Source organism: Rutilus rutilus, assembly GCF_951802725.1.
Source record: "Rutilus rutilus genome assembly, chromosome: 12".
Lineage (NCBI taxonomy): Eukaryota > Metazoa > Chordata > Actinopteri > Cypriniformes > Leuciscidae > Rutilus > Rutilus rutilus.
In genome coordinates, this window is record NC_140217.1 from 13,623,866 (window position 1) to 13,649,636 (window position 25,771).

Here is a 25,771-nt window from a genome sequence, read left to right on the forward strand (position 1 = left end):
ATGCATTTTCTACCACCACAGAATGTGGTTGAAAGTAGACAAAACTCATGGTTTGGACCCCATTTACACTTGAATTTAATATTGTCCACTTGTGACTGGATTGCCCAACACGCATCTTAATATCTGGCATAAAAAGAGCTTTATGAGGGCAAAACATTTTTTTTTAAGGCCCACCATAGACCTTATTTTGTAACTATTCCATAGGGTGTTTTTTTTAACGGTTATATTATCTCTCAATGCCAATATCTAATGCAAATGAGCCTTTATAATATCTCACTGTCAGCTCTCTTTCCATTCAGCAATGTTAAGCAAATGCTTAAACTAGTTATAAAAATGTTCACAAACATTTTATTTAAAAAGCAAAACGTGATGCATTTTATGTCATGAAAAGGGGAAGGGTTCAAATTAGGTGAAAAAAAAAAATAATACAATAAAAATATGTCTATGGATACTAGAAAAGTGCCAAATGTTTGTGGTGTTAGGAAGAGGAGAATCTCAATCAAAACCGTATCCCAAATAAACCCAACCCTAACTGTTACAATGACACAAAAGAAATATCATGCAGCAAATTTGGTGTACTATATTTGTCTGAGAACAGAATGACACTTCACCCAAGTACACATGATCATGTAGTTAAGGTGCTGGTAAATTTCAGATCACATAGTCTTTTTTTTTTTCTTTTTTTTTCTGATTTTCTCTTTCCATTATATGAAAAAGACATTCATATAAACCAGTGAACTAAGGCTGAATACATTAACCCGTCATCATTTCAAGATCTTTTCACATAAGGGTAAAACAAAAACAGACATAATCTTTTATATTGTTGTATTGTATAAATCCACCAAGCAGACAGCTATAGTTCTCTAGATGCAACAGGGGCATTAGTTTAGTTTGAAGTGGGGTCAAAATCCCACTACTGTGGTCTTCATGGCACATGAATTGGTGACCTTACCGTTTATAAAAGGTCCCATCCAAGGAAGGTACAGTACTATGCCTATTTAGATTTTTTTTTAAAAGGCTGTCCTGTGAGCAGCTATTTAATTATAAAAACACTTAAATTTGAGAGACCACAGCAGCAGCACACTTGCTTTGTCTTTTTTACTGATCAAACCATTTGGCCACAGCATTTCTTTCCTCTCTTCCTTTCTAAAATGGTGGTTGGAATGCAAGGACTGGTCAAAAAGGAGAGTAAATTAAATATGAAGTGAGAGAAATGAAGTATACACTTTACAGGATTTAAAGGGCTTGGGAGGGTACACATACTTTTTTTAACGGAGTATAAACAAAAACATTTCTGCAATTTTTTTTCTGCAAAGTTGTGTGCTTTGCGAGTCACAAAGAGGGGCGTTTCACAATCATTGGAAACAAGTTAAAAAACAAAGTTTGAACTGACAATTGCAAGTTTTTACCTAAAGAGGCAATCATGATCACACTGGGAAACAAAATAAACAATTCAAATAGACCAACTGAAGCACCATAAGATCTGCTTGTCAAGTATTATATATCAAGTGAGTAGTGATTTTATGACACTAACGAGAATTCAACAGGCCAGAAGCCCGTCGGACCCTAACGATAGCTAGACACTGGAATGATTCGGAGTGAGGAAATAACTCACCGTTCACTAAGAATTGCTTTCATGTGCATTCAAAAACTCTGAGCCAAGTGTGCCATCTATGAGCACACTACAAAACTGTTCTGATGACGACTAATGACAAAACTGAAAATCGGAGAATGTACTCAGAGTCAAACGTGTGAAGCATCTTAAAGAGTGCCATTTCATATGGTCATAATACCATACATTAGACATGAAGATCAGCATGATCACTTTTACTCTTAGATAAGTCTTAAACATGAGAACCCTACTTTAAGAGAAAGTTTTGTTTCACCACTGATGCTTAACTTTCCTCTTAAATACTCAGCATGAACATCATTGTAGCATTTGGGTGAATTTTCAAAATACATTTAAATCTGGTTATATACTCCAAACTAGTTACTTTAATGTTCCGTTGATTTGATTGTTATGAAGTCCACACTAAGTTACATGTAACTGCAGAAATTCAGTTTTTGGAAAAAGATAAAAGGAACTGGGAAAGGTAAAGAAAAAAAAGAAAAAAAAAAAGTAGACCATCCATACAGAACTCAATACATCAAATTACCGCTAACAACGCAGAGCTTCTCCACAGGTAAAAGTGAGGAGGATATCGCACACTTCTCTTTCTGCCACACACGCGCATACACACACACACACACACACACACACACACACACTGTGGGTCCTAAAAGGTCCCCGACTGTGTCCATACCCCTGGACCCTGTAAATTTCGTTGTGGATAGTGCTGTGCTCCAGAAGCTGTCAGATGTCTCGAGTTAGCCTGACTGGGTCTGTCTGTTCTCTGGCTGTGCACTCTGGACGACTGGGCCAATTTGGAGCCATAAGCACCTTGTGTGTGTGGTACTGCAGTGGTGTCCATTTTAAGGTGGCCTAGACCTCTGGTGGGTAGAGAAAGAGCAGCTGACAGGGTGCTGTCCAAAAGTTTAGCTTTAAGGCTTGAGGTGTCCATCCCACCTCCACTGCTGCTGTGAGGCTGTGGCACACACATTGTTGAGTCGACTGAGGAGATTGATACTGTAGAAGAGGGCGGGCTTTCTTGGGCGAGTGGGCTGTGTGTGGACAGCTTTGAAGGATAGTAACTGGGCCTCCCAGAGCTGCAGCGGGGAGGAGAGGGGCTTACAGAGGGACAGAATGGAGAAGAGGAGCTCTGCTGGTCGAAGACGGGGCTTTCCGAGTGCTGATGGGATTCTGGCAGGAGAGGCAGCATCTGCTGGACGATCATTAAAGACAGATTTAATAAACTTCCGAAAAAAAGGTTTGTAGTGTATGGGTTTCATGGCATTATCTGAAATATCTGTTTTATCTCAGTTGTGCTTTGTGAATATCCTACCTGATGTGGGTGTATAGAAGGACTCTTTAAGGGAGAGGCCAGAGATGAGCTCTGAAGATCATACTTGTCCATCTCAACAGCATCTATCAAGACACAGAGAAGTACTCAAACTCTGCAGCTCACAGTATTCTCAGTTTAGGTAATGAAAACATGCAGTCCAATTCATACCAGTGCTCTTATCACGACTGCTGATTTGGTCATTCATTCCGGCATCTGCTCTTTTAAGGGCACGCTCTATGTTTAGATTACCCCTCAGGACACGTTCCAGAGCACCCTGTCCCTCCCTCAACCGCTCAACTGATGTAGGGACCATCCTGATAAACACAGATTCACAACAACCGTTCATTAGGGATCTCTGAGAATGTGCATAAAGAGCTAGTGTTTAGCAGGACCAGGGTTTTTATCGTTAACTTAAACTATAAAAAAAAACATTAATTAAAATAAAGCTGAAATTAAAAAAATATTTGACCAATTTTTTACAATTAGAAATGTTGCCTTTGCAACTAACTGAAATAAGCTTAGGTTAAAGCACTAAAATTGATAACTAGAAATAGAAACTAAAACTGAAATAAAAATAAATCAAACCCAAATCAGATTGACATTTGTGCATTATGAATCTGTATCAATCTGTAATTTTCTCACCAGTGGTTGGACTCTGGTCCACCCAGTACTGTGGTCTGTGTGTGGTTTCCAGACCGTATGCCAGGAGGACTGACCTCCTCTATCTGTGGGAAAGTTTGCCTTTCTGGAGAGAACGAATTGTGCGGAGAGACTGAAGGCTGAAAATGCATGAGCGGCTGTCCTGGAGACTCTGTGCGAGGGCAAATGGAGCTGAGGTTTGTGACGAGGGGCGCTGGGTCCCGTGGCCCTTTCTTTCTTTCCCTGTACTCTAGCAAAGAGACCTAGATGGAAAGAATGTGTGTAAGAGGGACTAAAAGTTGCACATAGATGACGAACTGGCATGCAGTTCTGTCCTTCAGTATAATTTCTTAGTATACACATGCATTGTAACATTCACATGTTCACAGAAAGCAACACATGCATGATCAATTGATGTACAATGACATCATCTATAATTTCAACAAGTATGAGAAAGATACAGCATGCAGTACCCAATGCTGCCATTTAGAAAAGCACCACACTAAATACCACTACATTAAATGCTCATATTAACCCACTCAAATGCTGTATAATAAAATAAATACATGTGCATTTTTTCTTTCATTGCTAGAACCCTTGCAAATATAACATACCATGAAAAAAGTTATAAACTAGGATTCTAGACTCTAGAACAAAAGCAAAGAAAAACCCACATACAAATACAGACAGATTCACCATGAGAAATGTTTGTAGATTACAGAATGAAAGCATCTGTGTCTTTGAATGAATACAATTGGCTCTGCAGCTGCTAACTTTTTAGCTACTTTTTTTGGTTAAATAAATTTGCCCAATACAGATGAGGGAGTAGATCATCTGGAGATGCAAATGTTATGGACATGCACACTTCTAGATGGAGGCCACTTATTTCATATTCACCATGTTTTGCCCTGGCTTGAACTGGCCCCTTACAGCTAATGACTGGTACCCAGACAAGCCAGCCAGCTGACTACCAGCACTCACCATGACCCTCTGCCTTGAGAAAAGGGTAAAAGAAAGATTTTGCAAGAATTTTAAGAGTGAAGAGAAGAGAGAAACAGAGAGCAAATCAAAGACAGAGCAAGAGATTCATGCCAGATAGAGGACCACCGTTCATGATTTAAATGTATGTGAGGAAAACGAAGGTAAACAGCAGAGTTTTTTCCAAGATTTTAGAGGAGTTCTTATTTTAAACTATGCCAAGTCAAGAAATATCCACTCTGTTAATTGTAAAGGTGGAATTATGCGAAAGCAGAAGCACATTGATTGGTTAACAGTAAGATGCTCCCCAAATAATTGAAAGTTTATTTCATCTGAATAGTATAGTATGGAAGCTTGTTTACATCACGAACACACACACTTTTGATCAAACAATTGTTAGTTTAAATTAACATCTATATATGAGATATTAACTCCAAATTGCAAGTTATGAAGTCAGAATTGCGGGATATAAACTTACAATTGCAAGAAATAAAGTCAGAATTGTGAGATATAAACTTGCAATTCAGACTTGTTTTCTTGCAATTGCTAGCTTATATCTTGCAATTCTAACTTTATAACTCGCAATTGCAAGACTTTTTTTTTTTATAAAAAAATAGAAAATCCATAGTTTTGAGGTAAAATAGCCTAATTTATTGTCATTGGATAATAGTGATGTGAGAATTTAATGTTGGAAATTAAAAGTTTTTATGTCTTTTTGTTAGTGGGTGATTTCAGAACAGAAAATGTAATTTAGATCTGTATGGTATGAAAAAATGAAAAAAAAAAATTATTATGAAGTGAAAAGTAGACACTTGGAGTAAGACCCCCATCCCCATGCCCATCCCAATTACAATCAGATGACAGTTGGGATAAAGGCTCCGATACACAGCAATCGAAATCGCAGAATTAACTGATGTGATGTCATTTAACAAAATCATACCGAAATTAAGTTTGTTTCTGAAGTTTGAAACAGCTTGCCAAAGTGAAATTTATGGCAAAAAGTTTGAAATATCATCGGTCCGTGGTGATTATGTAATAGGTAGCTGTGCTTTGGGGCTCCACCTGCTTTTTGACGTGGAAATCTCCTCTGGTTCATTTCCTCTGTTCAGTTTGTCAATGTCACACATGAGTAAAAACATGAAAACACTGGAGAGTTTAATACTATAAAGCTAATGGCAGAGCTTGTGCAAACATGCACATCACTATGGATCAGATGCTTCCTTAACTGCTGTTTTCTCACCACTGTATTTTTTATTGAGCTTATTTTGTTGCTGAGAGGAAAGTGCACAGCACATATTTACATTTGCATCTAAAGACCACTGCTAACAGTATGGGAGGCATCGTAATGTTTGCTATTTCTGCTCAGGTATTTTAATCTTTTTTTTCCCCCTAAGCCAAGAGCGAAAAAGAACTTCACTGTGAGTATATCAGGGTCTTAAACTTACCCTTGGGGTGATATTACCCCAGTGGTAGGTCAATAATATTGTGCTATAAGAACTTAATTAAAAAAAATCCATTTATTTCCATAATATGCTAAATTAAAAACATCGGACTTGTAAATGGACAAACTGATGTGGCCGTAATACTTGCCTTCTTCTTCTGTGGTGGATTGCTAGGGTGAGGGGATGTGCTGCTCTCTGAATATCCACCTCCGAACTGTGTGTCCAGATACAGCGAGAGAGAACCCGAACCCGTCTCCATCAGCAACCCCTGGCTGCTCATTGTGCTAAAGTCAGAGTCAGCTGTGGAAAAGCCTTCTGATTGTGGGAAGTGTCTGTCACTTGCAGGACCAGTGGGTAGACTGGCATTGAGGGGAGAGCAGGTGTAAATGAGGTTAAACTCTGTCCTAAAGGCCTGTTCTCTGGCCTGTGCCTCACTGGCATGCGAAACCAAGGAAGAGTCACATAGAGAGGACACAACAGCTGAGCTGCGGGGAGTCCCACCACCAGATCCATTGAGTGAGTCTTGAGCAGCAAGTGAGAAGTCTTCTGACACAGGAGCCGGGCTTCCCCGGCTTGCGGAAAAGTCAGGGAAGGCAGTGACTCGTGAAGTGAAGTCTGGTCGCAAACAGGGCTAAAAAAAAAAAATAATTCATTCTGTTTCAAGTATTTTAATGAATTTTTTTACTGGAATTTTTCAGTCCACAATATATTCCAAGAAAGCAAAATATACGCAAAGCGCACACAATTGGATTCCTGCAGAATAAGGGAGGTACATGAGCCCAAGTTTACTTGTATAGCGCATTTCCCACATGCCTGTAGTCAGTTTCGCTTTAAATACTCTTATTTAGGCTTGCAGTTTATAATAATTAAAGTGCCATTTATTATGCAAACAACAATTATGTTTACTTTATACCTGCATTTTGCATTCCTGTTCTGGATCCTTTTAAATTTGAAGGATTTGTTGTGGAGAGGGAACTATAATATAATATAATATAATATAATATAATATAATATAATAAAATATAATATAATATAATATAATATAATATAATATAATATAATATAATATAATATAATATAATATAATATAATATAATATAATACATGATGATAATACATAATACAATGCTTTTAACTACCGGTATTTTACATTATTTCTGAATGAAACAATAAAAGGTAATATACAAATTATAAACAGTTATTCACCAATTCAACATGGTTGTTTTTCTCTCTCAAACAATGCAATTTTGACCTGGTGTGCCTTATTTTCCAAAAAAAAAAAAAAGTTAGATACTATGCTTTTTGGAACAATTTTTTTTATCAACAATCTAAACTAAAATCTAAAAGCAGTTTTCTTAATTTTAGTCAAACTACACTTTCTGCACAATTTCATCAGAACCTTAGCATACTGACTCATTTGATGCGTGAACAAAACTTCACTAAACATTTGTAGCGCACCTGCCATCCAATAATCGCAAAAAGCTTTGTTACTTTTGATACAAAGAAGTCTCAACTTTGATCAATGGATTCTTTTGCTACTTTTTAATGCACTGTGATACTGTAAACACAGTTTAAGCAGCAGCACAGATCAAGCGCACGTGAACCGATCGTCTCATCTCCTCTTTTCTACAGCATGAAATAAACATGGGTGAACACCAGTAAGTATGTTGAAAGATACATTACAACTTATCAAAATGAATCCAGTCTCATGTGATCGCTCAATCAGCGTTTCAACTAGGGAAATATGTCAATAATTCAATGTCCATAAATTCATTAGTTAGCTAGAAAAAAAATAACTCAAGATATCATCCCTTTGCTCAATATATACACTGTTACATATTCATTATATTTTTCCTTAACCTGTTAGTGATGTCTTCATAATTTAATGTATGTTTGAATAAATCTGTCATGAAAACAAGTTGTTACTGTTTATTGTCGTTTAAATGTTAATATTACACCAAAAAACTGGAGTAGATACAAATATGTTATTAAAAAGTTAATTTAAGTTCATTTAAATGTTTGTACAACTTTTGAATTTTCATTTCAGTGCATCCCTACTCTCAGAAATGGCAACGCTAGCCTTCCAAATTTGAACATGCTATATTACAAGCAAGCATTAGCCCTTCCATGTGCATGTATAAGCACTGAAACTTACTTCTGGAGTCAGAGATTCTGATCTGTGCACAGGAGAAGCCTCAGGAGAAGAGATGTTCTGTGAAAAAGAACCAAGTTCATATATAATAATAATAATAATAATAATAATAATAACAGCTATTGTTTTCTATGACTACAGCAAATCACAACATGAGAGAAGTCCATTTTATATGTGTGTTCACCTCAAACTGTAGAGGTGTATTGCAGCGGCTGGTGGGCCGGGATGTGAGTGGTGAGAACGGAAGCATGGTAGCATTTAGCTTCTCCACTTCCCCACCTAAATAAAGCGAGCAAGGATTTAGGAGCGAATGAAGAGGCGTCACTGGAAGTTCAGAAGGCAGAGGTGGGGTGATGGGGGACAATGGTCGTAACAAGAGTTCAGAGGGTGGAGCTGCAATTTCCGATGGACACTTCAATTTCCTCTTCTTAATAGGTCCTGCCAGCTCTGAACGAGAGGCAATATAAAAAACAGAAAAAAAGAAAAAAAATTAATTAGAACCCTGAATACAATTCACATTCCGTTGTCTCAACAGTGGAGTAAGAGCCATTACCAGGTTTAAACTGGATAGAGCTGCTGGTGCTGCTGGTGTTACTTTTGTGGGAAGAATTGGACTCCGTTCCATCCTCCAAAAGGCCAGATAACATGCTCTCATCCAGCGCTTGTTTCATCCACCTCTGCTCAGACAGACATACACAAAGGCATGCAATGTAGCCACAATAACAATAACGTTGAGTCCACTAAGTCTTTGGTCAATTTCGCTACGTCTAATTCAAGCTATGTCTAAAAAAACTAATGTGAGCTGGAGAACTCTACAAATTAATTTTCAAGGGAAACTTGAATGACAAAGCAATTTACTTTACCTTCTTGCAAGAACCATATGCTGGGTCAATCATAAAGGGTCGCCGGCGTCTTTCGGGGTTAAAGGGGGAACCAAAACGAACATAGTGTTTGGGGGTGGTACAGATGAGAGGTGAATGAGATAGTCCTGGCAGCATGTTGAGGGTGGTGGCCAGAACTGTGGGGTCAGTGGTGATGCGTAAAGGGCGTTCCACAGACTCCTCCACCCGCTCTGGAACCTTGTCATTTAACCACTCGGTCACCAGGTACTTAAAGAGAGAGAGAATAAAAACGTTAAATGACTACATTTACAGCTCTGAAACAGCCTGACCACGGTATGAATGTAGCAATTTTTTAAAAGACACCATAAAATCGAAATTGACCATTTTTATTTTTAATATTTGAATATTTATTATAAATGATTTATCCATGGACATTTAATTTTTTTAAAACATTCATGTGCCCTCATAATATGTAATCAAATACATTGATATCCCTGATGAAATGTACACTTTGCTCAATACCAGGCAATAATCCCCCCTCTCAAAGCAACCTGTCACTCACATGAGATCGCAGCAGTTAGCAAAGGACAACAATCCAATGATCCAATCTATTCTTGATGGACAAAATCAAGTCCAGAGCTACATTTGCTGCTACAAATCAAGTCCAGCGCTACATTGCTAACTTTAACTAGAAGTATTGAAAAAGTACTTGTACTGTACATCCTCAAACCTAAGATGGCAACAAAAGAACAGAGGTTTTTTATAGTGCTAAAGTGTTTCCCTGCCTTCAGCCCTAAGCACTGGGATGGGCTCCAGCATCCCCATGACCCTATAGAAGACAAGTTTGAAGAGGGGATGGAATGAATAAATAGTGTTAAGGCCTGGACACACCAAGCCAACGGTCGGCCGGCGGGCAATATCGGGCCAATTTTGAGCGCCTGTCGGCTTAGTTTTTTCGGTATGTTCCACACCATTGGCTCTAGTCGGACGCAGTCAGGTTTTTTTTGGGGCCGATTCAGCATGTTGAATTGTGTCGTGCCGTCGGTGAGAGCGAGAGAACTCTGATTGGCTATTCAGCTTAGCGAACGAGCCAGTGCACGAGAATAACAGCAAAAGGGATGAAAGCATGCAAATAAGTCAAGACGGTACAGACAGAATATAATTTTGCAGAATTTAAATTATAATTTTAGATCATCTTCCCAGAGCATTCGAATGCACAAATATGTTCAAAGTGATAAGAATGATTGATATTCAAAATGGTAAGCAAGCGCTCCGTTTACAGTTTGTATATCTGCAATCCTAGCCGACGAGAGGCGTCAACAGTGTCAGCTTTCATCACCGCAAGTTCTTTGATGTCGGGTTGGTTCAACCAAAAATGGAAATTGTGTCATCATTTACTCACCCTCATGTTGTTCCAAAAGACTATGGTTAATCTTTAAAACACAAATTAAGATATTTTTAAAGAAACCGACAAGTGCAGGTAACCAAAAGTTAGAAGATCCAAAAAGGTCAAAGCGTAAAATTAATCCATATGAATTGAACAGTTAAATCCAAGATAGAATCGCTTTATAAGGTGATTCGATTTATTTTAGGCTTTTATTTTCATATAAACCATGATCGACACACATGGTAAACATGGAAGCTCAAAGATGATTGTTTGATGCACGAGAACCAATGAGGTTTATTTTCGTGAATGAAGCACACATGAGTTTCTAAATTAAATCTGTTCTGACTGTTCATCATTTTAGGTGATGCCTTTCATACCTTTTTGAATCTTCTAAGTTTTGGTTACTTGGACTTTCAATGGAGGGACAGAAACCTCTTAGGTTTCATTAAAAATATGTTTAACTTGTATTTCAAAGATTAACCAAAGTCTTATGGGTTAGTAACAACATGAGGGTGAGTAAATGACTGAATTTAAATTTTGGGTGAACTACCCTCTAAAGCCACAACACTGCAGTTCTGAACAAGATTTATGAAACCCACACTAGAGTGGCTAAGAAAAACATGACCATTAACCTGTGTAGGATTTAGTGTGTGAAATGATCTCACCTTTTTGGTTTTTGGGTATCTGACATGTGTCTTATTACCCATCCCTGTAGAGGCTGCTCCATATAGCTCTCCATCTAGAAGATGGCCATAGTTCGGAGCTCCCTCTCCCTGGCCCTGCTCCTTGAGGGCTGCCCCGGCACTGCCCTCTTCACCCCCCACCAGAACTCCCTCCGCTGCTTGCTGGGAAAGAGCCTGTCGCTGTCTCCGAGCACGCTGAGCTGAACTGGAGCGGTACCTGGAGATACGGCTCTTAGGACGTGGTTTGGAACTACGGGCAGGTTGTGCTTTAGGGGCAGGACTGGGTGTAGCAGGGGGCTTCTCAGGGTCAATGTCTGTTGTGTCCTAATGAAGAGACAAGTAAAAGTGTGTAAGAACACAGCCATTATAAGCAAAAGTTGAAAGTAAAAAAGGTAAAAGGTGACTACCACAGTGGCAAAGGAGGTGCGCCGTGTGCTGACTCCTCCAACTGCTCCTGTATTTGGTACACAGTTTCCTGCTGTAAGTGAGGGCACTTCTGCCTCCCCCGTTTCCAGTTTGTTTTCTTCAGCTGTACCCTGTGCTGAACCCTGACCACGTTTCTTTCTCCTCTCAAGGTTCTCGAACATGTGCATTATGGCCTCTGCCTTGCGTTCGTCACGAGACTGAGTGGGGCAAAAAGAATGAGTGGTTGATATGGTGAGTAGGGCCCTATGAAATCTATTTTATTTCTACCCATATTCCATAAAACCTGTTTACCATTAACATTTTTCTGGATTCCATTTTAATAGTTCTAACGGTTACATTTTATTTAATGTTTAAGTCAATAAATATCTAATTAATTAAAATCACAAAACTTACAATTTATTAACATCTTAACAACAACAAATAAACAACAAATATTTTTTTCTCAAATTCAGTTTTCTACTTTCAATGCCATGTTTTCCATTTGTAATTTTTCTGGATTGGGTTTTAATGGTTTAATAAATTTATAATAATCAAAAAGCATGTCAAATCTATGGAATTCATAAAATGTGTAATATAATAATTGACTAAATTGACAAATTATTATTATTATTATTATTAATCAAAATAATTAGGCCCTTTGAAACTTTTTTTTTTAATTTTTTTATTCTTTAAATCAATTCAGGAAAAAACAAACAAATATATTATGAAAAATGGGTTAAACCAATGAAGCCATAAAACATTAATCTAATTCATCTTAAAAAACGATTCCTTTTATTTTTTTAATAAACACTTCAAGCCTCACTCATGCTTGAGAATGTGTAGTAGATGAAACTGTGCCACATCTTTTTTACCTTTAATATTCACACACACTGGTCTACTACAGCATTTTGATTAAGTGTACTGTCCTAATTTTTATTTATCCTTCCAAAATTAGTTAAATTCCGTGACATTATACTGCTTTTTATTATTGTATTTTGCGATTCCAATCGTGTTTTCCACATTTTGGAAATCATAGGGCCCAAGGTGAGACCAAAGGATCTGTGTTAGAATTAGACAGTATGTATTGATTCATAACTGTTCTCATATGATTAAAGCTTACACGTCTGTTTGGTATTGGCACTCCATTCTCGTCTAACTCCTCTCCATTCTCCAACTTCACTCTGTCAATAAGAGCATCCTGTAGCACAAAAACAAGCTAAGCTTCATCATCATGTGAGATAATCATCATTATAATTTCTCAAAGGATCTGCAATAAAATAGTAGACATTGAGAATTGTTATTCCACAAACATGCACCTCTGTATCGCTAACTCCCTGTGTCTCATTTGCATCTTCCAGCAGGTGGTTGCTCTCATCAGACACACTGGTTACGAGCCTGTCCCCTTCCATCTCTCTGCGTCGGGCTCGTCTTTTCCGTGTTTCTATTCCAGGCAGGGCAAATTGTGAAGACTGAGGAGATGGTAGTTGGATGGGGCGGAGATTGTGTCTCTGCACAGGACAGTCCTGATTGCCCTTATGACATGCACAATCTACTTTATAATTACTGTGGGAAGAATCGGAGGAAAAGTGTCAATACAAACACCAAAATCGCAGTTTATCTAAGAATCATACTAAATCTTAAGAAACGTATTTGAGTGACTAACCAGCAGCTAAACTCGTAGTCAAACCCGATAGTGACTTCAGAATCTTTTGAGATGTGAGCAACAGCATAGATACACAGGTGAATCATGCCCTCTGCAATCATGTGCCGCACCTGTGTTTTAGCGTATACAGGACAAAAAGAACAAAATATAATCAGGCTGTCACTCAGAAAAGAAACTGTGAACAGAATATGCACCTATAAAACGTATAGGTGAAGCAACCCTACCACATCAGCAGTTATCAGATAACACCAGATTCATCTCACCTCAGCATTGGGTGTGCATGATCTTCTGATAAACCGTGCATCATTGCCAAATGTCCGGGCATCCACACACATCTCCACTTCATTAAACTTGGAGTAGAACAGGACAAATGGATATGGCCTGAAGTGGAGTTAATAGAAGGAATCAGGAAGGACAGTCAATTTGCAATAAACATTTTACAAAATGTTAAAATGAGATTAATTTTTTTTATATAATTTATAATTTTGAATAATTAAGATGAGATCAAGACGATGTTGATAATATACATAGATGCACTCACACAGAAACACTTACTTTTTGAAAAAATGCCCGTTGACTTCAAACTGCTGTCTGAGCATGACTTTGCCTCGATACTCAATGATGAGTGTTTCAGGGTCTAAATTCCGTGCAGCTCTGAGAATCTTCCTATGTTTCTGCACACGCGTTACACGGCCCAGCTGTAACTACAAAAGAATTATATATAAAATGAATTATTAAATGAAAAAGTACACTACATTTGGAAACAAGTTTTCAATTCAGTACAAGTAACTACAGGGATGCACAGTTTAAAAAATAAATAAATAAATAAAGCAACATTATATGTGACGGATTATCCCAGATTAACAGACTGGGACACATTTATGGCCTTAACTCTGCTTATCAGTAAAACGTTGTATCTCCAAGTTTAAAATGCTCAAGATATGTTTTCCACTAACAGTTTTTACTCTATTCACTAAGTGAGTTCATGGAATATTAATTTTTAATTCTAAATATATGGCATCTCATCTATACAATGGCTAGTTCCGGTACTTCAATTTGATTGGCTAAGTGTCAGTTCCAACAGTGCCAATATGACAGTCCAACAGCTCTGGGATTTTTGACTGTTTGTGCTCCAGGCTAGCTGTCAGTCTGTGCATTAATGGTGGCCATATTTCAGTGACCCTTTCTGCAGGTTACATTGTTACATTAGTAGGTGGTGACTACCTATCTTTATTAGCAAACCCTGACTCAATTGCTTTATTCAAAAACACGGATTCATTCAGGAACAACACACCACCATGTTGTGTTGCTCATGCATTGACTTTGTTTGGAAACATTTTCACTTCTGGACCCAAAAAAGGCAAAATGGAACTTTAACTATGTAAAAACAAAATATTACACTCGCAATGGTTACAAATTTTGCTATGAAGTGAACATGGAGTGGGGTTTCTGTAGTGAGTGGGCAGTGAGTGTGAAACCAGAATAAAAAAATAAAAAAAAATTAAAAAAAGTGCAATGGAGCTCAAATTTAGTGATTACAGAACACTTTGAGCAAGTTCAGTGTGGAGTACTGCAAGGCTCAGTACTAGGACCATTGCTTTTCACCCTTTACATGCTAGACCTTGGGAGATATCATTAGGAAGCATGGCATTAGTTTTCACTGTTATGCTGATGATACTCAGCTCTATATTTCTTCATGCTCTGACGAAACTTACCAATTTACAAAATTGATGGAATACATACTTGATTTAAAAAAATTGATTTTTGGAATTGGAAACTAAATACAGAAAAAAAAAAGGTTTTATTTATTGGACCAAAAACCTACACACATTATAACCTAGAATACTGTCCAACACTTGATGGCTGCTCTGTCAAGTCTTTATTGTCAGTTAGGAACTTGGGTGTGCTCCTTGGAACCAATCTTTCATTTGAAAGCCACATTTTTAGCAAACCACATTTTTCCCCATCTTAAAAATATACCTAAATTATGACATATGCTCTCGATGACAAATGCAGAAAAGGATATTAGACCAGTTCTGTCAACATTGCATCGGCTCGCTTTTAAACATTGCACACATTTTAAAATCTTGCTAATTACTTACAAAGCACTAAATAGTTTAGCTCCTCAGTACTTGAGTGAGCTCTTAATGCATTATAGTCCTTCACATCTATTGCGATCTCAAAATTCTGTCCCGTTGATAATACCAATAATATCAAAAATCAACTGCAGGAAGGAGATCCTTTTCCTATTCAGCACCAAAACTCTGGAACAGTCGTCTTAGCTTTTTTCAGGAAGCAGACACACTCTGTCAGTGTAAATCTAAAAACACATCTCTTTAACCTGGCATACACAACACATTATCACATTTCTATAATTCACATCCGTTAAAAGATTGTTAGGCTGCATAAATTAGGTCAACCGGAACCTGGAACACTTCCCTTAACACCCGATGTACTTATAGTACGATGAATAGTATCTACGCTAATATTAGTCTTTCTGTTTATCCCCAGGTTACCATAGTCAGTCGTATCCTGTCCGTATCCAGATCAGATGATGGACCTGCACTTAGACATGACCAAAACACAGCCCTGAATGTCAACCAGACAATCCCCTGTGAAGGCCTCGTCGATATGACAGCCACCAGGCCTGGTTTCTCCAAAGCTTTTTTTCTCCATTCTGTCAGTTGATGGAGTTTGGGTTCCTTGCCACTGTTGCCTCTGGCTTGCTTCGTTAGTAGGGGTGTGACGAGATCTCGCGAGATTAAAATGTGACAAGATTTCTCGTCGAGGTGAAAAGCTGCCTAGCGATATTGCCATGACGGAGTGTGAGGGTGAAGTTAGAATAAAATATGCCACGTAGTTTCATCCAATTCCATCCAGCTCATCCAACACAAGCTGCAGAGTCGTACGTAATGCAGCAGGAATCAGAGTTCACTGATCACGTGATGAGTAAGTGACGAGATGACTGACAAGACCATGGCGGAGGATTCGTTGCACAACAGAGCCTAAAGGCCCGTTCACACCAAGCACGATAACTATAAAGATAACGATAAAGATAACTATATATGCGTCCACACCAACGAACAATAACGGTCTTTTTATTCTAAGCACGCGCGCGCCCGCCCCATTTTAAATGCGCGAGACCTTTAAATTAGAATGGATTCTGATTGACTGTCAGTGTTTTATCGTTTGACAGCTGGAAAAAAATCGTTCTGAAAGTGATCCCAACGATATCGTTCCTCATATCTTTATCGTTATAGTTGTGGTGTGAACTCTGTTATTCTTTAATATGGAGAACGATTTTTAGAATTATATCTTTATCGTTATCTTTATAGTTATCGTCCTTGGTGTGAACGGGCCTTAAGTGTCTGTCAAATGTCTTATCTTGTAGAATCCGTATTCAGCACTGCCACTCCCTATTCACAGAATACATGCGATCGCAAAAGCGTGAATAAAACGCGAGCGTGCATTCAAACGCGATTTCAATACCCTGCTCCCTAACACATGTGAATATCTTCCAATATGAAAACTGTATTAGACTGGGCTGTGTAGTTGTAACCATCTCTTAGCTCTGTATCATGCTTGAAGAAAAAGATTGGTCTCTATTTGCACTTTGAATATTTATTATGGTTGCATTTATTGTTTGCACTTAATAAGACTAAGAGAAAACGGTGTAATTCATTTTTATTTCTATGATCATTTTGTGGAAAGGAGTTCAGTTAGGAGGTCAAAAGTTGTAGAAGCTCATAAATCATGTACATGTAAAGTCTGAAGACACTCATAAAATCATACAGGAGAGAAGCCAATCAATTAAGTTTGTGGCAAAACCTTTTACAGAGCTTGAGTATTGTTGTCTTTAAATGCATATGATAATTCATACTCAGAAAATAGAACTGAAATGACATTCATTACAAGATGACTTAGTTAAAACATTTCAAATGCACATGCAGACCATTTTTCTAGTCATGTATTTCGTCAAAAAAAAAAAAAAACCTGCAAAAGTCTTAAGTCTAGTCTCATCTCGTTCTCGTGAACCCAATCTCGTGAGTAAACTGTCTCGTCAAACCCCTATCAGTTGGGGACGCTTAATATTCAACAATATTTATTGATTTGACTGCACTGACACTATTGGACGAGAATTCAATTGAGCTGTACGATGAAATCACTGCTTTCAGCGGAACTGCTTTATAGAACTAGTTTAATAATTGATGATCTTTTCAATGGAACTGAATCAACACTGAACTGACTTCAGCTGAACAATGACACTATTTTCTTTTAGAGCTGCTGTACAGCTGAAATGAACTGTTTGCATCATTGAATTATTTTCCTGTTATCAATGTAAATATGATTTGAAACAATCTGTATCGTATAAAGTGCTATCTAAATAAAAGGTAATAAAATTAGCTTCACTCCATTCTTAGCCCAAAGCCACGAATCATCTTAATTGACTCGTTTGTTCCTTCACAAATTTAAGATGTTTGAAAACTGCCATTATTTTTTTATACTATTTATGATATTGATGACTTGATACAGTCTTAAAACCTCAAGACTTAAGGCAATCCATGAAAACCCATCTATACCTGCATTTGTGAGCCCAACACAGTGTTGTTGCAAGCCAGTTCTGTTCGATTTATGGTGTCCATGGCGACAGTAGACGGGGATGGGGACGAGTTGCCATTGGCACAGTAGTGTTCGAGGAGGGTCTGTACGTCAGCGCTGTACTGGTTAACCAGAGCTTCCTCATACTGGTCAGTCCACTGACGAATTCTTGTCTCCCATCCTTCTGTTGTGTTCTCATCCAGAACACTGGCCTCAGACGCGGAGTTCTGCAACAATCAGAGGATGCATTAGATTTAAGATTGATCAAATAACAAATGGAGGAAGAGGAAGATTTCAGTCTTTGGCAATTAATAGAACTAAAACTAAATGCGCACTACAAGACTGAAAATTGTTGCATTGAACAGAATCAAAGAGTCACATGTAGGTGTGACACCATCTAGATGTGTCAATTAACAAGACTATCTTAACTGTTGGAGCCATTAAAAATACATTCTCACATAATCTTGCACATAACTTGACAGAATTGCCACATTGTTTTATATGTCAAGATTTCTAGAAAACATGTCAAACAAATTGTAGATTTAGCACTGAATTGCACAAAACAGGAAAAAGAAAAGCAAAAAATATATGGTGATGGCCTTGAGTCTTGCTGTGTGCTTAAAGGGATACTTCACCCATAAATGGGATGAAATCTGAAAGCTTTTTGTTCCTCCATAGACAGCTACGCAACTACCACTTTGACGCTTCAAAAAGTTCATAAAGAGATCGTCAAACTAAGGTAAGGGAAGGTCAACTTTATTATCCCCAAGGGACAATTTGTTTCACAACCAGCAGTAAACCATACAATCAACAAAACAAACAGACAATACTCCAACACATAACACACACAAAAAAAGATTTCCATAAATAGATTACCTAGAGCAATTAAAAAAAAAAACAATGGCAGCTGGTACAAAATCATTTTTAAATCTATTTGTCCGACGAAATGTGAATAAAAGCATAAGTTCAATCTGTTCATCATTTAAAGCAATTTCTCAATTTATATGGATTAGTTTTACAATCTCTTTATGACCTTGCGTGTCATTTGTGTAGCTGTCTATGGAGGGACAGAAAGCTCTCAGACTGAATCGTCATTTGTGTTCTGAAGATGAACAAAAGTCTTACAGGTTTGGAACGACATGAGGGTGAGTAATTAATGAAAGAAATTTCGTTTTTGGGTGAACTATACCTTTAATGAATCACTATGCAAGCAAAACGCTAATCTTCAATGGAGATCCAGACACACAAGTCAGCAAACTGAACTGCTCTTCCCAGTTTAAGACGATGTCTATAATTGTACTTATTACATACAATATTATTTCCTAAGAAGATATAGAAGTGGATCATTAGATAACACTGCATATTTGAGCCCATACCTTCATCCTCATGGATTTTCTGGAACCCTCTCTGTAAGCCTGTAATGAGAACATACATTTTTATTACATTTATTATCATATAATACAGACGATGGAAAAGCTCTGAGAGATGTGACAATTAGTCAGTTACTGACTTTTCACATTCGTCATTTTTTGTAGGCAGCATTGTGCATGTATTTGTTGTTCTACCTTAACTTTCTTGGCTTTAGGAGTAGTGCGCGTTTTCTCTGTGCTCTTCTTTCTCTTCTTAACCTTGTTGTGTTTGACTCTTTTGACAGTGAGAGTGATGCTAGTGGGTGTGTGTTGAGTGGCTGTGTACGACACAGCAGAGGCTGACATGTCCTCATCTCCACTCTCTGTAGCACTGCTCTCGCCCACTGTAAAGGAAGATGCACATAAGAGAGCAGTGACACTGGTGAGTTTGAGTTATTTTAATTCTGGGTGATAAATGTAGAGATATAAAAGAGAAATACCCAGAAAGACTCTTAAACTTTACTCCACATTTAGTCAGAAACGACAAAATACAGATGTGAGACATCTGAAATTCATTTACGTACTAAATTGCGTACAACTGTTCAACTTAATATTCAACATTATTGATTTGATAGCACAAACACTATCAGATGAGAACTGAACTGAGCTGGATGATGACATCACTGTTATAGACAAATTGAACCAATTTCATAGTTGATGATCTTTACACAGTTTTTGAACGGAACTGAATCAACAGCGAACTTACTACAGCTGAACAATGTCACTATTTGATGAGAATTGAACTGAGCTGGATGATGACGACATCACTGTTTTCTGTAGAGCTGCTTTATAGCTGAACTGATCTAATTTAATAACTGATGATCTTTGCAACGGAACTGAACTGACTTCAGCTGAATAATGACACTTTCTTTTTAGAGCTGCTTCAGAGCAGGATTGAACTCTGCATTTTTTTTAAGAATTTTTTTGGCTAATCACTGTAAAGCTGTTTTAAAACAGTCTGTATTGTACATAGTGCTATAGAAATTAAGGCGACATGACTTGACTTTTATTGTTACTATCAGTGTTGAGTAGTAATGGACAGTTGTTTTCTGGATAATGTATGTTTGATTGACAAAACATAAAGGTAACATTAAAGGAATAGTTCACTTAAAAATGAAAATTCTGATATCATTTACTCACCCTCAAGTTGTTTCAAACCTGTATGAATTTCTTTCTTCTGCTGAACACAAAGGAAGATATTTTGAAGAATGTCTGTAACCAAACAGTTGATGGACCCCATTGACTTCCATAGCATTTTTTTTTTCCTACTATGGAAGTCAATGGGGTCCATCAACTGTTTGGTTACAGACATTCTTCAAAATATCTTCCTTTGTGTTCAGCAGAAGAAAGAAATTCATACAGGTTTGAAACAACTTGAGGGTGAGTAAATGACAGAATTTACATTTAAGTTAACTTTTCCTTTAAACATACATATTAATGTTCACAAATGCATGGTAAATTAAAACTATATAATATACTATGGAAATAATGTCTATAACAATATGAAAAATGTTTTAATATGTACTGACATTTGTTTGTGGTGTTATGTTGTATTTATTGTGCATTGGCCACTACTTATAATATGCTGGGACGGTCAGTTGCAGCACATCTCAATTCTCACAAGTATGTGTTCTGTGTCCTTCCGAGTTCGTTCTTTCAAGGTAGCCTGGCAAGACCGGTCTCCACTAGAACGCGAGTCCATTCTTTGCGTTCTTGGAATTGAGAAACAGCCAGTTTTACCTGAAAAATTCTCTCCTTTTCTGCGTTGCCCGTCTAGCCCTTTCTTCTTCTCCAGACCCCTGTAATAAGAACACATTCAGTATAGATTCTATATCCATTAGAGCAATAACTAATTGCCATGACTCGCAGTGAACTATTGGCCACTGTTCTTATAAGGCCAATAACTGCTATGATGATTCAGCCCATTTACATTTACACAGGGCTGATTTAAGGCTTAGACATTTAAGACCGGGCATGAACGTGAAGATGTTAAAAATGAAACCATGGACCGCTGCAAAAATTCCAAAATATACCAAACATTTCAACTCCAATAAAGTGAATAAAGTTTTTATTATTGGTAATTTATTTGTTTTTAAGGTGGAAAACAAAGCCTCAGCAGCCAGTGAGATATAAGCTTAGGTGAACATGCTGACATTTTCCTATAATCAAGTCATCACAACATTTTACAGCATATCAAATATATTTTAGAAATGGACTGTGCTTCGCATTAAATCAAGTGAAATCCGTATTTTCATATGGGGTGAAACATGTTCATGACTGAAGTGTACTGTACTTTTTTCAGGTATGTAAACTTTTCTAAAAAAGGGGGTGACAAAAAAAAAAAAAGTGTGCATAGTTTTGATGAAAAAATGCTTGCAATTTACAGATTTACATCTGAAACGAGAGATCTGAAATACAAATCACCCACCTGCAATTCTCACACTTAATGAGGAAGCCATCCTGCATTAGACGGCACTGACACCAGGGAGGTGGAACTGCGCCCTCCACAACCTCCTCCTCCGATGAACTCTCGCTGTCGGCAGAGTTGTCTGGTTCATCGGTGGGGAAACAGGGTCGTGATCGTCCCAGAGTGCCATTGCGTTCCGTGTGGGAGAAAATGGTCTGGGAGAGTGGGGAGGCAGGAGGGGTGGGAGGGGGTGGAGCTCCATAGTTATGATCCTGACAACACACAATGGAAGACTGTTGCATCTTCAAACAACGGTGTTCAGGCACAACAAAAGAGAAAAGGAAAGAGAGAGAGGGGGAAGAGAATGAAAGGTGGGGAGCAGGGAAAAGGGGCAGGAAGAAAGAAGAGGTGGGAATGAAAAACTAAAAAATGTGGCATTCAAAAGTAAACAGTTTTTATTGTTGCTAAGAATGTTTGGGCTAAACTTTCTTAAACTGAAACCATAAAAGTAAACAAAGGAACTTCATTTAAGTAAACTTGATTTTTGAAAAAGTGAGGAACACTACTAAAAATATTGTGGGATCCTTCATAAGACAAACTCCTTGAGATGTTTCTCATTTGTGAGTTGCTTTGGATAAATTGGATAAATTCAAATTCAAATACAATATCTGTCCAGGTTGATTTGTAGTAATGTTAAAGTGAGAGGTATTGAGGTAATGAGTTTGTGGCTATGGGTAATGGTTATACAATAAACACTTTTCATTATAAATTCATAATTCAGTTTAATCATGTGCACAAAACAAAAGTAGCATTATGCAAGAGTTTTTTTTTATTTTTTATATGATTCAGCTCTATGCATTACTTAGGTTACATCAGTGGTTCTCAAAGTGTGGGGCACACCCAGCAGGGGAAAACAAAACACACACACACACACACACACACACACACACACACAGAAAATAGCCATTGCAACAGCGTTCAAGAGCGTGAATAGTGGTTGCTGCTCTGCTTTTATAAAGTGGCAGCGAACGCCAATTCCACTGAATCGTTCTTCTTTAGAGCTCTTCAGCGGACGGCATGACAAGCTGCTATTACACACACGCTGCTCCGCTGCCATGTTTTCCGACGAGAAGGCATACAAGAAGCTGAGCTTGTGAGCCACTGATTATATATTGTTCATCCAAAGAATTACTGAAACATTTACATTTGTTTATTTAAATTAAAATGTATGTTCTGATCTATTATTCTCCCTTACTGTATTTTTTAATGATATTACAAAATTAAACTATTGCAGGCGTTTTCATTGCGCATTTTTTAATTTAAAAAATCTTTCCATTTCCAGAAGGGTTTTTTTTAGGGGGGGGGGGGGGGGAGGGGAGGGCAAAAAAGTTTGAGAACCACTGGGTTACACACTGATGCTAAAATGACAATACCTTATACTATAATTATAACTATACTCCATACTCTATATATAGGCTATTCTGTAAAAATACAAACAAGAATAAAAATAACTTACAGCATAGGGCAGGCCACCATATCCATGATTCTGTGTGTTCCCACAGCTGCGACTTGAGTAATTTTTCTCGTTTACTGCTGGGCTTGCTTCAACTGACTCAGGACTGAGAGGAAGAGAGAGATTTTATAAATGATTGGAAATAAAACGCTAGTTAGTTACACAAGTAACTGTGGTTCTGTAAACTCCGGATGACCACAAGAGGCAGTGTTTAGCACTAGTGGATCATTGCAGCGCCAGTCAGATAGACAGAGAATATGCCAACAAGACATGTCAAGAAATAGGCTTGTCATTTTAAATGACAAAGATCTATGGCAGTCACTGAATTTCAGTTTTCAATTAAGAGAACCACTACTGTTCTGTTTCATTCCTCCTGACCACCAGAGGCAGTTCTAAGCACTAGTAGATGACCCATACCAACACAGACACAAGGAACACAGCTCAACTGAAAAGTAGTTAAGGTCCACCAAAGTGATCTGCAGAACTGAACATGTTGAACTGAAAGAGTAAAAATGAAATGGTGGAAGGAGAAGCCCAGTCCGCCAAGAAAACGAGACGGTTCCAGTAGAATGACAAGTGATCCCACCAGGTAGGGCCATTGGGCCTTCCTGCAGATTAGAGTGATCGCCACTTCAAGAGGTGGTTTGAGACGCATTCCAAATGAAACTGGACAAGTGTAAATGCATCTGGTTGTTAAACACATATGTAAATTTTACTCCTCCAAAAAAGGTACAAAAATAAACCTGTAAGAGCGTGTTAGGCTACCGGGAGATACACATATGACAGCTCTACAGCAACACACCGCCACATTTACGGCATGCCACAGACGAGCGAGTATCTTTTCAGCAAACTGTCAAAAATGAAACAAGGTTCAGCGTCGCATCCTGAAGCTTAACACACAATCATCATTAAAAGCAGTGAGACTAAATTATCTTGCACTTGCAATTTGAATTTAGCGCAGGAATTGAAGATCGAATTTATGTTCATTTGCAGAGACACATTTATGTGGTAAACTGTAAATGGAAGTTAAACCGGAAAGCTATCCGATCAGTAAAAATGTATAAAATGACCAGGTGTAAACAGGCCCATTGAAAGATAAGGACTTTTGGAAGGAAACTTGGATTAGGTAATGACACCTTACTACAGCAACCAACCTACAAGTAACACTGAGTGTTTGCCAAGGTCAAACTAGAATTTGAGCATGTGGAATATATATATGGATACCGTGTGAAGCAGGTCTTGCAGGATCACCGAGGAGGCAGTGCAGCAGTAAGTATCACTATCAGTATAATCTAGAAGCATTCTGTGCTGCAAAGTCACTCTTAACCAGAATTGAGCAAGAACCTGCAAAATGCTGGTTACCCAAGCATATAGCAGGGTGGTAGACATTGCGGGAGAATCCGGAGGTATCCCAATAAATATAATGGACTGGAACCAGACAACACTTTGTCTCATTTACAGATAGACTAAGCTTTTGAACATATCAAAATTGTCTGGTGTTGCAGATAGTTTGCTGCTTTGTACAGGCACACTTAACATCTCACATTGCTGCTGGTTAGAGATCTAAAAAACGTCAAATTGAAACAGTCCCTGCATCTGAATGTCCATACTATCCATCCTAAACACTATGTGAGATTAGAATAAGGGTGTCCCAAAGCATAGTATGTTGAAAAGAGTATGCCAGAAGTCCCCAGATGGTCAACTATTTCCGGTGGATTTTCGAAGGGAAGATTCGTGCACACTCTAAAGGCTATTGCACACAACCCATTGCGCTTTGGAGGAGGAACTACAAACACGAGTAAACAATTTTTTTTAAACTACAAAACATGGCAGATATGCATGACCGACGGTGAGAGGTTTAGATAAAGGTTTGAGTGACTAATCTAACCTGCTAAAAAATATTTATTTAATGTTATCCGTGTTATATTTCATCTGCAATAACAATGTGGACTTTTATAAAGATCCGTTTGGCAATCATTATGCATTAAAGGAGAACTCCGGTCAATTTTAACATTGAGCTCATTTTTTTGTACATTTGGAGTGCTGTCAGTACAGAGAACAACGACAAAAATCGGTGTTGCCTACACCGTGTTATCCTCGTTTAAAATTTGCACCCTGTTGACTTCAATGGGGCAAGTTTTAAACCTGCTTTTAGCCTCTTAACATCCTTGATGTGTCATTACAAGTGCACAGGTCATGTGAGTGATTCCTTCTGAGTGAACGCGGGTTAATCAGTAGATGTGAAAGAAATATATAAAAAATGATGTTTATTCAGCCAGCGCACATACCTGTATTTACATCCTGTTTTCGGTCGAAGTCCACAGTAGTCGATTGACGAGTTCACGCGCGTGATCATAGGTACTAAACCTATGCGCGTGAACTCGACAATCGATTACTGTGGACTGAAAACAGTAAAAAGCAGGTTTAAACCTTGCCCCATTGAAGTCAACAGGGTGCAAATTTTAAAACGAGGATAACACGGTGTAGGCAACACCGATTTTTGTCGTTGTTCTCTGTACTGACAGAACTCCAAATGTACAAAAAAATGAGCTCAATGTTAAAATTGACCGGAGTTCTCCTTTAATATGAAGAGAGTTCTCCACATGAAAGACCCGCAACTGCAGATCAACATCCTACTGCATTTCTCTCTGATACGGTAGGAAATGAAATAAAATGTGGAGGATTTTAACTGTGACAAGATGATTGACAG

The 25,771-nt window shown here is 38.0% G+C and overlaps 1 protein-coding gene across 4 annotated transcripts in view; it reads right to left on the reverse strand.

Moving 5' to 3' along the window:
- Positions 1-325: 325 nt before the first annotated feature.
- setd5 (SET domain containing 5) overlaps positions 326-25,771 on the reverse strand; it is a 42,872-nt gene continuing 17,426 nt past the window's right edge. The window contains exons 3-24 of one of the 4 annotated variants that reach the window (XM_084426108.1): positions 23,065-23,167; positions 21,570-21,820; positions 20,882-20,940; positions 19,298-19,485; positions 19,109-19,147; positions 17,714-17,959; positions 13,689-13,837; positions 13,397-13,514; positions 13,134-13,243; positions 12,787-13,033; positions 12,591-12,668; positions 11,473-11,688; positions 11,048-11,389; positions 9,017-9,262; positions 8,707-8,830; positions 8,338-8,600; positions 8,157-8,213; positions 6,150-6,632; positions 3,585-3,844; positions 3,111-3,256; positions 2,943-3,025; positions 326-2,822 (exon numbers count right to left, since the gene is read on the reverse strand). In XM_084426108.1, the coding sequence (XP_084282234.1) occupies positions 2,277-2,822; positions 2,943-3,025; positions 3,111-3,256; positions 3,585-3,844; positions 6,150-6,632; positions 8,157-8,213; positions 8,338-8,600; positions 8,707-8,830; positions 9,017-9,262; positions 11,048-11,389; positions 11,473-11,688; positions 12,591-12,668; positions 12,787-13,033; positions 13,134-13,243; positions 13,397-13,514; positions 13,689-13,837; positions 17,714-17,959; positions 19,109-19,147; positions 19,298-19,485; positions 20,882-20,940; positions 21,570-21,820; positions 23,065-23,167 (4,354 nt within the window). In that variant the 3' untranslated portion in view covers positions 326-2,276. Of the gene's footprint in view, positions 2,823-2,942; positions 3,026-3,110; positions 3,257-3,584; positions 3,845-6,149; positions 6,633-8,156; positions 8,214-8,337; positions 8,601-8,706; positions 8,831-9,016; positions 9,263-11,047; positions 11,390-11,472; positions 11,689-12,590; positions 12,669-12,786; positions 13,034-13,133; positions 13,244-13,396; positions 13,515-13,688; positions 13,838-17,713; positions 17,960-19,108; positions 19,148-19,297; positions 19,486-20,881; positions 20,941-21,569; positions 21,851-23,064; positions 23,168-25,771 lie in introns of all 4 variants that reach the window. The other 3 variants (XM_084426106.1, XM_084426105.1, XM_084426107.1) reach the window with 3 other exon arrangements.